Source organism: Amblyraja radiata, chromosome 33 (genome assembly GCF_010909765.2).
Source record: "Amblyraja radiata isolate CabotCenter1 chromosome 33, sAmbRad1.1.pri, whole genome shotgun sequence".
In the NCBI taxonomy this organism is placed as follows: domain Eukaryota; kingdom Metazoa; phylum Chordata; class Chondrichthyes; order Rajiformes; family Rajidae; genus Amblyraja; species Amblyraja radiata.
The window spans coordinates 12,593,731-12,610,067 of NC_045988.1; the positions used below are offsets into that span (position 1 = coordinate 12,593,731).

General features: G+C 42.4%; 1 protein-coding gene across 2 annotated transcripts in view; it reads right to left on the reverse strand.

Moving 5' to 3' along the window:
* grik4 (glutamate ionotropic receptor kainate type subunit 4) overlaps window positions 1–16,337 on the reverse strand; it is a 101,025-nt gene that overhangs the window by 43,628 nt on the left and 41,060 nt on the right. For both annotated transcript variants that reach the window (XM_033049576.1, XM_033049575.1), the window contains 4 exons: window positions 11,111–11,164; window positions 7,759–7,920; window positions 4,478–4,630; window positions 2,756–2,860 (listed from right to left, as the gene is read on the reverse strand). In XM_033049576.1, the coding sequence (XP_032905467.1) occupies window positions 2,756–2,860; window positions 4,478–4,630; window positions 7,759–7,920; window positions 11,111–11,164 (474 nt within the window). The remainder of the gene's footprint in view (window positions 1–2,755; window positions 2,861–4,477; window positions 4,631–7,758; window positions 7,921–11,110; window positions 11,165–16,337) is intronic.

The following is a 16,337-nucleotide window of genomic DNA, read 5'->3' on the forward strand; positions in this document are numbered from 1 at the left end:
GGTCCAGGGTCGATCTTCTGGGAGTGCGCTTGGGACTGCGTGACTTTCTGGAGTGCTTCTGTTTGAGCGAGACCTAGAGGGCTTGAACAGGCAGATACAAGGATCAAACCCGCTGTGGGATAGGTACAGTGGTTGAACTGTAATGCGCTTTGGTTAAAATAAAGATGAGTTGTTTCAAGTGCTTGATTCAGTGTTTTTACTGAAACTAGACTGGGGGGAAAGCTTAGAAACGTGCAATTTACAATGGAATCAATTGTATTCAAAATTGGCTTTGAGGAAAACATCAAAGGATATTTGTGGAGAATAATTTTTTCGATTGGAAGCCTGTGACTCGTGCTGTCAGGGTCAGTGCTGTGTCCACTGCTGTTTGTTGTATAATTAACAATTTGGATGACAATATAGTTAACATTGTTAGTAAATTTGCAGATTACACCACAGGAGGTGCTATAGAAATATAGACAATGAGGAATGTTATCGAAGCTTACGACAATATCTAGATCAGTTGGGAAGATGGGCCTAGGAATGGCAAATGGAATTTAACTGAGACATATTTGAGGTGTTGCATTTTGATGTGGCATACAGGGTAAGACTTGCACAGTAAATGGTGGAGCCCTGGAGAGTGTACCAAAAGAGAGAGATCTGGGAGTACAGGCGCATACTTCCCTAAAATGGTCAAGTCAGGTGGACAGTGTGGTGCTTGACATGCTTGCCTTCATTGGGAAGAGTTTTGAGTTGGCACTCATGATGCAGCTTTACGTCATTGGTGAGACCACACTGTGTGAAGTTCTGTTTGCTCAGCTATAGGAAGGATGTCATTAAGTTGCAGAAGGATGTTACCTGAGCTTACGAGCTTGAGGGAGAAGTTGGATAGGCTGGCACATTTTTCTTTGGAGCATAGGAAGCTGAGGGGTGATGTTATTGAGGTGTGCAAAGTCATGAGGGGCATTGATGAAATGAATGCTCATAATCTTTTTCCTAGGGTAGAGGATTCTAAAATTAGTTTTAAGGTGAGGGAGGAGATATTTAAGAGGGACCTCAGGGGCAACATTTTCCTGCAGAGCGTAGTCCTGTATCTGGAATGAGTTGCCAGAGAAGCTTTAGGTGTGGATTCAATTATGACCTTCAAAAGACATTTGGGCAGATATATTGATACAAATGGATTAGAGAGTTTTGGGCCAATTTGCAGGTAAATGGGATTGGCCCTTTAGGCCAAGTTAGCGGCATGGACAAGGTAGGCCGAAGAGCCCATTTATGTGCTGTATGATGAGTGTCAGGGGTTATGGGAGAAGGCATGGGAATGGGGTTAGGAGGGAGAGATAGATCAGCCATGATTGAATGGCGGGGTAGACTTGATGGGCTGAATGACCTAATTCTTCTCCTATCACATAAACTAATGACTCTAAAATGCTGTATCTGAGAGTTAATCTGTGTTTCATTAAGATTTATTATAATTTCTGAGTTCTTGTACATTGTTCATTTATTTTAATTAATCCAATTAAGTAGTATCATTCCTTTCCATCCACAGATGCTGAGTTCTTACAGCAAATTATTTGTGATTCCAGCATCTGCAGATTCTTGTGTCAGCCTTCAGTTTCCTGTTCATAGGCCATATGAGTGTGTAGGAAGGAACTGCAGATGCTGGTTTACACCGAAGATAGATGTAAAAAGCTGGAGTAACTCAGCGGGACAGGGAGCATCTCTGGATGGATGGAATTGGGTGACGTTTTGGGTGGAGACCCTCCTCAAGTCCCACTGAGTTACTCCAGCATTTTGCATCTGTAAGCCATGGGGGTCTCTGTTCCTCCATTTGCATCATTTAGATTATATGGGCTCTCCACATTCTTCATCCAAAATGTTTTATGTTTACATTCCCGTGTTAAATTTTATCCACAATGTTCATGACCATTTTACCTAAGAGTCTGTGTCCAGAATGTTCACTATCTACAGATTTTAATACCTACATAATTTTCTTAAAATCCATTTCGCACCCCAGTCAATAACTGAAATCTGTAGAAGATCTCAATTTTAACATCTACATCGTTAATTAAATATAAATCTCTGTGAATCTGCTAATAAAATATGAACAATGAAAGAAAATGTGTTAACTGTTATCCATTAATTCTTCAAATAATTTAACAACTAATTGTAGTGAAGGGAGTTCTGGATTGATAAAATCCTTAAACCTAGATGTTAAATCCAATTAATGGGAAAGTGGGACGTTTTGTATGTGAAAAGGAGGATTGGAAAGGCAATGCAGAATATCTACCAGGAAATGGCCGATTTCATAGTGTAAACCAGAACTGCTTTCTCTCATATGAAGCTCTCCACAGCAGTGAGTTTGCCTCTGGCTCCATGGTTTAAACCAATCTCACCCCAACTAATCTGGGTGATCTGAAGCCGCCTCTCAAGGTCCAAGTGCAATTAAACCGTTCTGTCTGATCGGTGTTATAATAAATGTTAACCTTCAGCAATATAAATTTGGTACAAACAGAACAGTCTAAGGCCAGCATTAGGTAAATAAAAACATCCTGCTCAAACTAAACATAGAAAAACATAGAAAACATAGAAAATAGGTGCAGGAGGAGGCCATTCGGCCCGTCGAGCCAGCATCGCTCATCATATCCAAGCCCAATACTAAACAAATCAGTATTGTCGGACATGGACACATTCCAATTTCTTAAAATACTTTTCCAAATTCTGAAATGTATCAGAGAAATGACAAAAAAGATTTGAAGAGAATGTTAACACTGATTACCTGTTTCAATCCTTCTTTGCTGCGTTGAACAATTTTTAAAATGTAATTAGTTCTCTGACCCTTGCTGTTGAATTCGACATGACCAGTTAGACCTTCTAATTCCACCTGGACTCGGGCACACAGAAAATTGGTCATTGACATAGATTAATTCTCAAAATAGTTCACTGCAAAAGTCTAAGGACAGCTTGAGACTGTACACAATTGTTTCCATACATTTACACACATCTCATCACCACAGAACAACGCACAAGGTCAATTAACTATTGGATTTATATTTTTTACACGTTGTACCAGCAACTTCCCTCAGCTCAATTATCATAATGGACACATTCCCATTAGAGTTGCAGCATAAAAAACAAAGAACTGCAGATGGCCAAGTGGAGTTAGTCTGAACCTGGAGAGTATAATTATCAAGAAAGTTCAAAAAGGCTTTTTTCTCTAGAGAAGGTTGAGAGGTTTTTATAGCTTTTTGATAGAATTTTTGTTTTTTAAAGCATTTCTTCCACTTGATTAAATAATTCCTGAAAAGGCCAACATTTATCGCTTATCCTGAATTGCTCTTCAACTCAGTACTCTGCTGGAGCCGTGAGTTAGGTCTAGACTGGGTGAGGACAGCAGATTTCCTTCTCCGCAGAACATTAGTGAACCTGAAGGTTTTCAATAAGAGTCTGAAAGCTTCATCATCACCATTGTTGACACGAGTGTTTCCTGGTATGTTATTTAATTAAATACATTTAAATTCTAATTTGCTGTGGTTGGATTTAAAATCATCGCTTGGCCCATTAGTCAGGGTTCACTTGATTGCTCATCCAATAAGGCAACCATCACTCTATAACTTGGAGTTGCCACAAATGTAGTTGGTCACTCATCAATTGGGACTCAAAAGGAGCAACTAACTTGCAAGTAGTTATTGAACCCTTTAATCAATGTTGGTGAACGGACTTCCTTTCCTGTTGCTGAATGTACATTCAGTCTTATGTAGTTAAGACAGTGACTTAAACTCAGAGATTTAACATGTTAAATTAACAACATGCACTGATTGACCCTACTGCTGTGCGCACATCTAGCAGGTGTTAGCTTGATCTCTTTTAGTTCCTTCAGTCGTATGACATTCAGCCCGATTCACAGAAGCTTGTAGCAAAGAGACCTCCAAATGACGCTCACATGGGCCGAGCAATGAATGGTATCCAAGCCCAAGCCTTTACCACCATCTCCTCACTCTCAGACCTGATTTGTTCTCCTCATTAACAAGTGCAAGCTGTACATAATGTCCTGGCTCTCATCTTGAAATACCGTGATACAGCACATCAACAGGCCCTTCAGCCCAACAAGACCATACCAACCACCAAGCATTCATTTACACTAATCCCATTATCTCCCTGGAAGTATTGACATTAACAAATGAAAATGGCCAATGACGAAGATTCTGTGCAGTAAAACACAAAACATCACCTCACAGCCAAGGTCCAACGGTCCAACAGTTATGCAGGCTAAAGGAAAAATAAGCAGCAACACCCCCAAGAGATGAGGGGACAATCCATATTCCATCGATACATTGTACATGGAGTGACCACACTGTGTGGATTCCACATGAATAACAGGCAGCAACACCATTAGAAATACATTTAGAAAAGAAAAATGACATACATTGCATTTTATACACCACACATAATCTACACACAGTTGTAGGCTGTTCGATCTCTGAACGGGATCCCGACTCACCATTCTCAGGTAGTTCATCAGACTAGTTCCATGTTGCCATATCTGCGCAGAGCCACAGGACAAGGATTTGACAGCAATTTCCTGGCTGCGGTTAAGTTCATTGACGGCGGTTACAATGACAAAGACAGCATCGAACAGGAGTGCAGAGGAGAGCTAGGTGCAAGAGACAGAAGATCACTTCTGGAGAGGGTAAAAAGGGGCTTATCAACATGCAGAAATAAATTCAATATGAATGTGGAGAAACATTAGTTGCAAACAAACCCTTTAAAAAAATTGTAATAAAAAATATGCAAAGCACCATCAATCCCATTATCATTAACTGAGAATTAAATTGCCCATAGCGGTGATTAGATCTTCATGAAATCTTCAGTCATTTATTACACAGAATATCTTGATAAATTCTGTTGAGGAAAGAAAATTCAAGCTTCATCCATCACTAATAATTGGCTAAAAAGAACATATTTCACACCAGAAAAAATGCTTAACCATATCAGATTTTCCCTCACGTGAGTGCTGCAGTTTTGAATAAAGATAATCGGGACAGAGGGGGGGAGAGAGAGAGAGGGGGGGAGAGAGAGAGGGGGAGAGAGGCAGAGGGGGAGAGAGGCAGAGGGGGAGAGAGGCAGAGGGGGAGAGAGGCAGAGGGGGAGAGAGGCAGAGGGGGAGAGAGGCAGAGGGGCAGAGGGAGAGGGAGAGGGGCAGAGGGAGAGGGAGAGGGGCAGAGGGAGAGGGAGAGGGAGAGGGAGAGGGAGAGACAGGGTGATACAGAGAGACAGATAGAGAGAGACAGAGACAGAGACAGAAAGGGAGATAGAGAGAGAAAGACAAGAAAGGCAGACAGACCGAGCAAACAATAATTTATAATCAATTTGTGGGGCCAAGACATAGAGAAGTGTGGGCAGAGGGCAAAGCAGACCCCTGCCTAACATGAACAATCATGCCCCAGGGCTTGTGGGGATCAAATTGAAAGCAGCAGGTATGGAGCCTGGAGGATTTTATGTATTAGTTTTTAAACCATTGGGAATTACTGCTGACTGCAGCTATTGCAGGCAATTCAAACTCTCCAGAAACCTGGTTCTTTTAGTTAGATGGTCATTGAAATTTGTGAATGTGACCTTTATTCATACGTAATTGATTGATGGATCCCCATATCATAATATTTCTAACAAAATGGTGAATTTCAGTCATTTTAAAGAAAGGGGAGGATGAATTTTCACTAAAACTCATGTATTATGATATACCTATTTTCAGCTCTGGGAAAAGGGCTGTGAAAGGAAGCTAATTAGATAGGTGTTTCAAAGAATTGGTATTACTGAGCTCTGGGAGGCTTCTCTCCAGTCTGAAATATATCTAATCATCTCTAGTTTTTCTATCTTTTCCCTGAGCAAATTAAATTACTCAGGCTTTCTCTGTTCTTTTTTTTTGTTGCAATTTCCATATCCCAAACATTATTTGGCACCTCATCAAACATATTTTGGAATATCGAATATAAATCTCTGTTCTGACAAGGAATGCGTTACTTCAATACTGAGGGAAGATATCCTACGAGGCTCTTCAAACAAGGTTTCACCAAGGGGAGGGGTGGTAAAAGCAGAGTTGCTGACAACATTTCAGACGTGTCCAGATCAAGAGTCAAGAGTGTTTGATTGTCATATGTAACAAAAGTGGAACAATTAAATTTTTACTTGCAGCAGCATAACAGATCTGTAAACACAGCAAATATATATCACACAATAAACAAAAGAAATTTAATAAATTTAAAACAAACCCTAAAAAAATCCACAGTAATACTGCTGTGAGCAGTTGAATGGTGTAAAAGGCCTGGTACTGGAAGATGGAATTGAAATGTCCTCATTATTCAGGGAACGGGGGTTCCCCTCCTCCACCATAGATGAGGCTTCAGGGTCTCCAGGGTCTCTTCCATACCCCGCAACACTGCTCTCTCTCCCCATCCCCCCACTCGCAACAAGGGCAGAGTCCCCCTAGTCCTCACCTTTCACCCCACCAGCCGTCACATACAAAAAGTAATCCTCCGACAGTTTCGCCACCTCCAACGTGACCCCACCACTCGCCACATCTTCCCATCTCCCCCTATATCTGCCTTCCGCAAAGACCGCTCCCTCCATAACTCCCTTGTCAATTCTTCCTTTCCCTCTCGTACCACCCCCTCCCCGGGCACTTTCCCTTGCAACCGCAAGAGATGCAACACTTGTCCCTTTACCTCCCCCCTCGACTCCGTTCAAGGAACCAAGCAGTCGTTCCAGGTGCGACAGAGGTTTACCTGCATCTCCTCCAACCTCATCTATTGCATCCGCTGCTCTAGATGTCAGCAGATCTATATCGGTGAGACCAAGCGGAGGTTGGGCGATCGTTTCGCCGAACACCTCAGCTCGGTCTGCAATAACCAAGCTGACCTCCCGGTGGCTCAGCACTTCAACTCCCCCTCCCACTCCGTCTCCGACCTCTCTGTCCTGGTTCTCCTCCATGGCCACAGCGAGCAGCACTGGAAATTGGAGGAACAGCACCTCATATTCCGCTTGGGGAGTCTGCATCCTGGGGGCATGAACATCGAATTCTCCCAATTTTGTTAGTCCTTGCTATCTCCTCCCCTTCCTCAGTCCCCCTGCTGTCTCCTCCCATCCCCCAGCCTTCGGGCTCCTCCTCCTTTTTCCTTTCTTGTCCCCGCCCCCCGATCAGTCTGAAGAAGGGTTTCGGCCCGAAACGTTGCCTATTTCCTTCGCTCCATAGATGCTGCTGCACCCGCTGAGTTTCTCCAGATTTTTTGTGTACCTTGGAATTGATATAGATGGGTGCTTATTGGTTAGCATTGACACAGTGGGCCAAATGGCCTGTGACTGTATTTTATGACTGTGTGATTCCATAACAGTTCATAATGTATTGCACGGCTACATCTCACTACTCCGAGTAAGAAAATCTATTTAGAAATCAAACTCAATTGACGGTAGCGGTTTAACTGCTGCACTACACAGTGTGTAGCTTGCAACTGCCTGCATCTTGGCCCATGATTAAAACATTACCAAATGCAATCAATCAACATTGCTACAGCAAAAGTTGGGAGCTTTGCATTCACACTATTGACAAGAAAACACCTTATAATAAAATTCAAAAACACACAAAAATGTATTGAAGAAATGTATAATGCATTCATATTCTTATTCACTGATATCAAACTTCAGGTTCTTGTGTTAAAAGTGAGGCTGCCAATTAATTCCAATTAACGAAGGCTATCCAGATCAATTTGTACTAAGACAGGTACTTACTGCTGCTCCAGAATAAGGTGAATGTGCACAGTTTTCCTGCCATGATTTGTTTAGACTGTGAACAAAGTCATTATAATATGGATGATCTTGGTTAGTGATTGAAAAGCCCAGGATATTCACATGTTCTTCAATTAGACCCTCAAAATGGAGAAGAGGAAACTCCTGGAGTGAAAGAGGAATAATAAATAGACTTATTTTCTAATCCCTTCTTTGATCTCATTTGTTTTCATCTTTTTAATGTGGTCTTGCAAAGTTCAATGCATCTTCTTACTCGTTATCCATCAAACATTACATTACAAGCTATTGCTTCTGAATCCCAATCCTGCTTCTTTTCATGCTTCTACTTCTGCATTTTCAAAACCATCAGCGCAGAGCATTTAGGAGCCGCGACCCGGGATGCCTGCAGCTCTCTCTGACACTTCTCTCTTCAATCTAGGAAATACCGACCGCGGGGGGAAATGGAGGAGGACTGGCCAAATGTTGTGCCTTCCACCACAGTGATGAATGCTGTGCTGGATGTTTGTGTTCAATTTTTTTGTGTGTTTTTGTGTGTTCTTTATCATTGTACCGCTGCTGGCAAATTCATTTAACTTGCACTTTATGTGCAATGTGACGAATAAAACAGATTGTTGTTGTATTGTTGTTACTGGGCTGTTATCAGAAAACCTGCCAGATTTCTCCATCTCCAAACCTGGACAGTGATAAAGAACATGAATCTAAATTGTCATCCCCGAGGTTTTACCCATGAATGACATGGATAGAAGTTGGAACCCTGGCTGTCTTCCCCTTCCTGACGCAAATACAGAACAGTATCATCCCGTTACTCTGCATATTCCTGGCTTGGAGCCAAGGCGGGCTGAGAGGTAATCTTATAAATGTGTACAACATGAGATGAGCAGATAGGGTGAATGCACAGAGGCTTTCAGCAGGAGTAGGGGAATCAAGAAAGAGGACATAGGCTTAAGATGAGAGGAAAATTATATAATAGGATCCTGAGGGACAACTTTTTCATACATTTGCTGTTTGGTATATAGAACGAGCTGCCAGAGGAGATAGTTGAGGCAGGTCATATAACAATATATAAAAGCCCTTTGGGTAGGTACATGGATAGGAAAAGTTTAGGATATAAGACAAAAGTGGGCAGGTGGGATGAGTGTCCATAGAGCATCTTAGTTGGCAAATTGGGCCGTACAGCCTGTTTCCATGCTGTATGACGTGGCAATTAACACTGACTAACAATGGTATATTTTATGTTTCATAAACTGTGATTAAGTTGCAAAAGAGCACTTTCATTGTACTCTGAATTTGTCTCTATTATTTACTGATTTAACTCAGATTGTAGATTAAATCATGATTTCCCTGATTAGTCCTTGTATCTACAATGTTAATCAACTGTTCAATTTGGAAATAAAAATACAGCCTTTTTTATGCACCAATTTTTGAGCAGAATAGTCAGTCCATCTGCCCAGAGGAATTTGAAACTCAGCCAGTGAGGTTTCCTTGCCAATGTCCCCTCTATCTGTGTTTCATCTAACAGAGCTCTATCTCACTACGCTTTAACAACAACAGTACTAGAAATAGGATTTTGTGGAGGTGAACGGGATTTTGGGTGGCACAGTGGCGTAGTGGTAGAGTTCCTGCCTTACAGCACCAGAGTCCTGCGGGTGCAGTCTGTATGGAGTTGGTACGTTCTCCTTGTGTCTGTTTGGGTTTTCTCCGGGTGCTCCGGTTTCCTCCCACACTCCAAAGACGTACAGGTTTGTAGGTTAATTGGCTTAGGTAAAAATTGTAAATTGTCACAAGTGTGTAAGATAGTGTCAGTGTATGGGTGGATCGCAGATCTGCACGGACTCGGTGGGTCGAAGGGCCTGTTTCCACGCTGTATTTCTAAAGTCTAAATTTGTATGATAAAGCACAATGTTTACATGCACAATGAAACAAAACCTCTTCAGGAAACCAATTGTAAAGCATGACTTGTTTATTAACATATGTTCTGCAAAGCCTTTGATTTGCATTCCTCTGTGTTCACACAAGGGAGCTCTAACACACAGAGGTGGTCAGTGGCATCCAACAGCGTGCAATGATAGCATGGAGCTACATCTACATTGGTGGTGCCCCTGTGGCCAGAGTTGACGGTGTACATGCGTAAGATAATCCTCAAGGGCCTTGATGGGAGCATTAATTTGCTCATCACACACCACATATAATCACCTTTTCCAAATGGAGAATTTTGATGGCAGTCCCTTCCAAATCAGTGTATATCACTCTGCATAATATGTGGCAGTTACCATGCTGACAAGATTTGATTTTTGTTTAACATCATAAACAGTGATTTAGTTGCAAAGGAGCACTTCAATACATTGTAATCTAGCTTTGATTCCATTATCTGCCTTCTTGTTGAGGGAGATTCTGTCCTCCCGGAGAAGTCTGAAATTTACATGTATTACCAATATCTATATTATTATTTTTGTGCTTTGAGAAATGGCACAGAGATAGATATAAAAGTAAATTACTGGGGCCTGTTTCGAATGAATCGACATTGATATAATCTTGAATCTGATGTAGACCTAAGCCATCTATGCTTTCAGGCAGAATTGGTTTGAAGAAGGGTTCTGCCCCGAAATGTCACCCCACTATTTCCCTGCAAAGATGCTGCCTGACCCTCCGAGTTCCTCCAGCATTTTGTGTTTTGCTCAAGATTCCAGCATCTGCAGTGTCTTGTGTCTCCATCTATGCCTTCTCTATGAAGGTGCATTTGCAGAAACTGTTCCTAATTTTAATAATGAGATATGTTGTTGCCTTCAGATATTACAGAATTTCTTTCTGTTGTGCACCTTCCTCATCTCTTCACCTCTCTTGCCATCTCTTAGTAGCAACCCACCCCCCGAACTCACCAGCTAGTCTGGGAGCTGAACCATACTGCGATTATATATGGACACTATCGAATAAAGAAAGACTGTGAACAAAGAAAACCCTTCTGCTTTATTCTTCATAAGAATCACTCCTTTGTTAGCATCTCACTGCAGATGTGGCAAAGGGATAATCTTTCTAGACTTTTGCTTTGCTTCAACATTTTAATAGGTACTGTAGTTCACAAGGACTGTCATCCATTACGTCAGGATCTTTTATGCAGTCCGAACAATACTACTTGGTCAAAGCTGCCAGAAATTATCTGAGTTCAGCAGATACCAATGTTGAAAACATCACAAATGCTGTGAGCTGAAGCAGATTAACTGGAAAGGGAGCATTTCTAACCCAATTCAAATGCTGTACAAAACACTTTGGGATTAAAGAATGAAAGGACTCTGCCAGGTAGATAGTCTTAACTATTGGATGCTTGGCATTACTTTACCAGTGATGTAAAGATGTAGTTGTAGTAGGTGGATGTCATTCCCAACTCCACAGCCTGGAAAACAAGTTAAAAAGTGCAAGTTACTGCATCCATTGACACCGATTTTAGAATTCACAAATCTTCCATACATGTGAGAAATACAAGATACCATCAATTAGTCTCAATTGATCATTGTGTTCACCCAACTGAACATTCAGCTGTCTATATGTAATATACGACAGATTATTTCAAACTGTTATCACCTTCTGAGTAAAATAAAATTGTAAGATCTGCTATAAATACAGTCATTCTTCACTAATTTTAATTTATGTCCTTTTCTGCTGGCTTTTGTCTGGAAGAGACGAATAAATGTCATTTTCTGGAGTTCGCTCTGACCATTGTCACAAGTAGATATAACCAAATGACCAGACACGTTGATTAAAGTAATGTTCAACCTGATAGCTTTGTCTTGCACCTATCACAGCAATTCCATCCGTTTTTTTTAATTCCCTCTTCATCTGCAACTGCAAACACATTTGTCCTCTCACTTTTCTAGTTGAGGCAAAGGGTCATTGATGTGAAATGTTAACTTTGTTCCCCCTCCACAGATGCTGCCTGACTTGCTGACAAGTTCCAGCATTTTCTGTTTTTTATCGATAACATGAGGTTTGAGTTATGTCACAACTCCATCCCATTGAAAACCAACCGGGAAATGAACTGGAGAATGAACTTAAGCCAAAATTGACTCAATGCTGCAAAGTACATCACGAGGATTAATTTACTTTCTTTCTTCCTATCTCCATCTGTAATTAGCAAATATTGTTTGGCAATTCTACGTTCATAACGACATGCCTTAAATTTGTGTGTTTGGTCAGTTTTATACCTTTCTTTTTTCCTTTCCCATTCTTTTTCTGCAGGTCGGAAGGGAGAGGTGGCTGAAGGAAATCCTCAATGCTCCATGTGTGGCTGACTGGCATGGAAGGTTTCAACATTACATGGATTACTATAGGTAAGGACCATGCTATACGAGCACATACTCCTTCTACAAAGGATCCAGAGACCAAAGTGGATTTGGAATCATGCTTAGTCTCTATCGGTACAGTGGTCATTCAATCTGTTGTGTCTGTGCTGGCTGGGTCTATGTATAAGCTGTTCAGGTTAATCCCACACTGAAGTTTTCTCCCATTCTCTGGAAATTAGTTACCCTTAAACACAAATCTAGTTTTGTTTTTGAATTTTTTACACAATTGGATTCCACCTCCATCTCAGGTTTTGCATTCTGGATTTTAACAGTCTCAGTGTGAGACTTAAATCTATGATCTGATTGTTAGAGGAAAGAGATTCTACTGAGCCAGATCCCAAGGGCTTTGGAAAACCTCTGTTATATCACTCTCTGTTTGAAGAAGAGGTTTGCTGCAGCATTTCTTTTCTGCATTAAGAATTAACAGCCAAGGTGTCAGCATATGTGGCCTTATTATTAATTGCATAACCTCCACCCCAAGCAAAATGCAGCCAATTTGTTTGACTTGGAGTTTAGTGTCAAGCCACATATTCTTTTTATCCAGTTATTTAAAACTATGTGATCTTGCTCACATCCAGTTCAACCTCAGTCTTCACTGAGAACCCATTATCCGTGTTTTTTTTGTTGTCATTTCCATGTCAATTCCATTATTTCTCTCCCAGATTTCCCAGCTTCTATTTGCATAATCTCCATCCCGGCGAAATGTAGCCAGCTGCATTATGTGTGATATTACGATCCACCCACCCACCAACAACAGTGTAATACCGTTTGAATCTCTGCCTCCGAGTGCACTTCAAAATCTCGACTCAACAATTTTATTACTTTCAGTAAATGAGCAGTAAGGGAACACTACCCTGCTCTCCCAACACGTTTGTCCATTGCAGAACAATGCATTGAAAGTAGGACAACTTCTGTACAGTACGTGTGAAATTATACTCCAGTATTGTGGGGAGATGGAGAACATTAGTGGCGAGGGCAGTAATGTGTGAAGGAGACAGAATAACATACAGTGACTGCATTTTATATGTGGGGTACAGGACGATAGGATGTGGCAAGGGACACAGATAAAACTGAGTCTAAAAGGTATGGAAGCATACACAAGGCTTTTACTGATGATGCATTTCATTGGCATGGAAGCAACTGATTGTTGTGAGTTCTAACCAGCATTCACAAAACTAAATCAAATGGCTCTTATAACGTTTTATACATTCCAAGTTAGTACAATAGATTACTCTGCCATAATTTCTGGGATAATCATGAAGTGTTGTATTTGGAGCTTATCTCATCACCCTTTTAACGACAATTGTGTTTGCAGCAAAATGCTTGTTAACTGATTCAGTTACTTGCATGGTGCCAAATGCTCTCTCCGTGATGCAATTACAATAATTCCATTGTTCATTTGCTATACTCACACTTCCATCTGCGGGAGCCCTCTCCCACTGACGCTACATTCCTTATATCCATCCTTTTTGCTCAGAGTGAATGCATCAAAATTACAACAAATTTCCCTGCCTATTGCCATCGGTCTGCCTCTGGTTGTAATTCCCGACTAGTTTACAGTTAGACAGAGTGTGTAACGAACAAAGAACTCCACTGCTACAAAAAATAAATGATTTTAATCATAGATTTATCATTCAATTATTTGAGGAAATGTGTCCTTCATTTACCCATTATTCATTAAAAAAAAATGCCTGCTACACTATTCAGGACAGAGGAGAGGAACCATCAATGAATTTATACATTAGAGTTCTAAAGGTCAGCATAATGGCTGGGTTAGGTCCTATCGTGGCCATGGGGTTGAGGGTGAACCCTGGTTAATCGAATAAACTACCACAGCGCGAGGTCATACTGAGAGCAAGTATAGTTGTGGATGAGTTGGGCCAAATGGCCAGCTGAACCAATTTATTTTGAATTGCTTGGTTGCATATGGACCAGAATAGTTGGTTGATAATGGCTGCAATAGTCCACCATCAGTGTCTGTCCTCCATTGTGGGTAGTAGAGTTGGCAAAGTGTCTTGGTTGGGCAGTGGGATTTTGGAGGAGAGGGATGGTTGGGTGGGAATATCGGTCTCCCAAATAATCAGGCAGGGATGGTGACCTATGGGTGAGGCACGATTTTCGCAGTATCTTACTACACATGACAACAATAATAATAAACTCGCAAACCAAACTAACCCTTCTCCTTTGAGGTTGTGGTGGTTACGAGTTTGTGAATGGTGACGCATTTGGAGTGGCCAAAGTGAACATCTACATTGCACTTTATGAATGGAACACACACCACAGTCACTGCACGACTGTGATGTAGTGAACCAATGTTTAAGGTGGTGGAAAGGGCACCAAACAAATAGCTGTTTTGTCCAGGAAAGTGTTGTTTCTTCAGAATTGTCATCCTCACCCAGGCACTTGTTGACTATTCCATCACGCTCCTGGTGTGTTTTGCAATTGAGTTGGCGGAGGGGAGGGGGGGGGGGAGAAGGGAAAGTGTTGAGGCGTATGACACCCACAGCAAATTTACATTAGTTTACAGATACTCCATGCCCTCAGAGTCCACATCGACCACCAATCCTCTGTTCATTTGAAGATGGACACAAAATGTTTTGGGTCGAGACTTCTTCAGTCTGAAGAAGGGTCTCGACCCGAAACGTCACCCATTGCTTCTCTCCAGAGATGCTGCCGGTCCCGCTGAGTTACTCCTGCATTTTGTGTCCATCTCCAATCGTCTTGGCCCCGCTCTGGGAGTAGGAGTGGGGGCGGATCCGGATCCGCAACGGCCGTGAGCCCCAGGTCGAGCTCGGCGGTCGTTTGCCTGCTTCTGCTGCTGTTGGAGGTGAGACGTTGCGCCGCGCCAGGGTCTTGGGCCTGTCCCACTTTGGCCGTCAGTTACGCGACAGGCCGGTGGCGCACGAAGATTTCGTTGAGAACGAAGTCCACACTCCTCCACGCCACTCCACACTCCTCCACGCCACTCCACACTCCTCCACGCCACTCCACACTCCTCCACGCCACTCCACACTCCTCCACGCCACTCCACACTCCTCCACGCCACTCCACACTACTCCACGCCACTCCACACTCCTCCACGCCACTCCATGCGCCCATCCCGCGCTACCCACACGCTACACACATGCTACCCACACACTAGCAGGTCGCGTAAATGGCGCGCGAATGACAGCCAAGTGGGACAGGCCCTTAACCTATAAACACACACATGTTTGGGAAATGTGAGGATTCAGGAGCACCCGGAGGAAACACGCACAGTCAGGTAGAATGGGAAAACTCCACACAGACAGCACCCAAGGCGGGGATGGAACCCAGTCCTCTGGCACAGTAAGGCAGCAGCTCTATCATCTGGCTTTTAATCTGATTCATATATGCTTAATATGAGTTCATCATCATTGATGACACCAAGGATGTTGGGAGAGATTGATGGCAATATCATTGAATATCAAGGGCAGCTGGTTGAATCTTCTGCTTCTGTCATCGTCTGGTACTTTTGTGCTGCAAATGGTACTTGCCACTCATTATCTCCCACCTATGATCATGTTGCAAACAAGCATGGATGATGAAACCTGTGAGCATCAAATAGTGAAAGGCTTGGATAGAGTGGATGTGGAGAGGATGTTTCCACTGGTGGGAGAGTCTGGGACTGGAGGTCATGGTCTCAGAATTAAAGGACTTTCCTTTAAGAAGATGAGGAGGATTTTGTTTCATCAGAGGGTGGTGAATCTATGGAATTATTTGCCACAGAAGGCTGTGGATGCCATGTCAATGGATATTTTTAAGGCAGAGACAGATAGATTCTTGATTAGTACTGGTGTCAGGGGTTATGGGGAGAAGGCAGGAGAGTGGCTTTTGGAGGGAGAGATAGAGCAGCCAAGATTGAATGGCGGAGTGGACTTGATGGGCCGAATGGCCTTATTCTGCTTATGACCTTATCAGTAGAACTGGATGGTGTGTATTTATCACACAGAGGAACACTTGAAGGGGAAACTTCCAAGAAGATGGATGCTTTGGACTCATTATTAGCATCCCGGATAAGGAATCATTCAACAATCATTCATTGTTATGGCACCATTGTCCTAAATGAAACTGATAGTACTAGGGAGGTACACAAAATTGCTGGGGAAACTCAGCGGGTGCAGCAGCATCTATGGAGCGAAGGAAATAGGCGACGTTTCGGGCCGAAACCCTTCTTCAGTCTGAAGAAGGGGTTCGGCCCGAAACGTC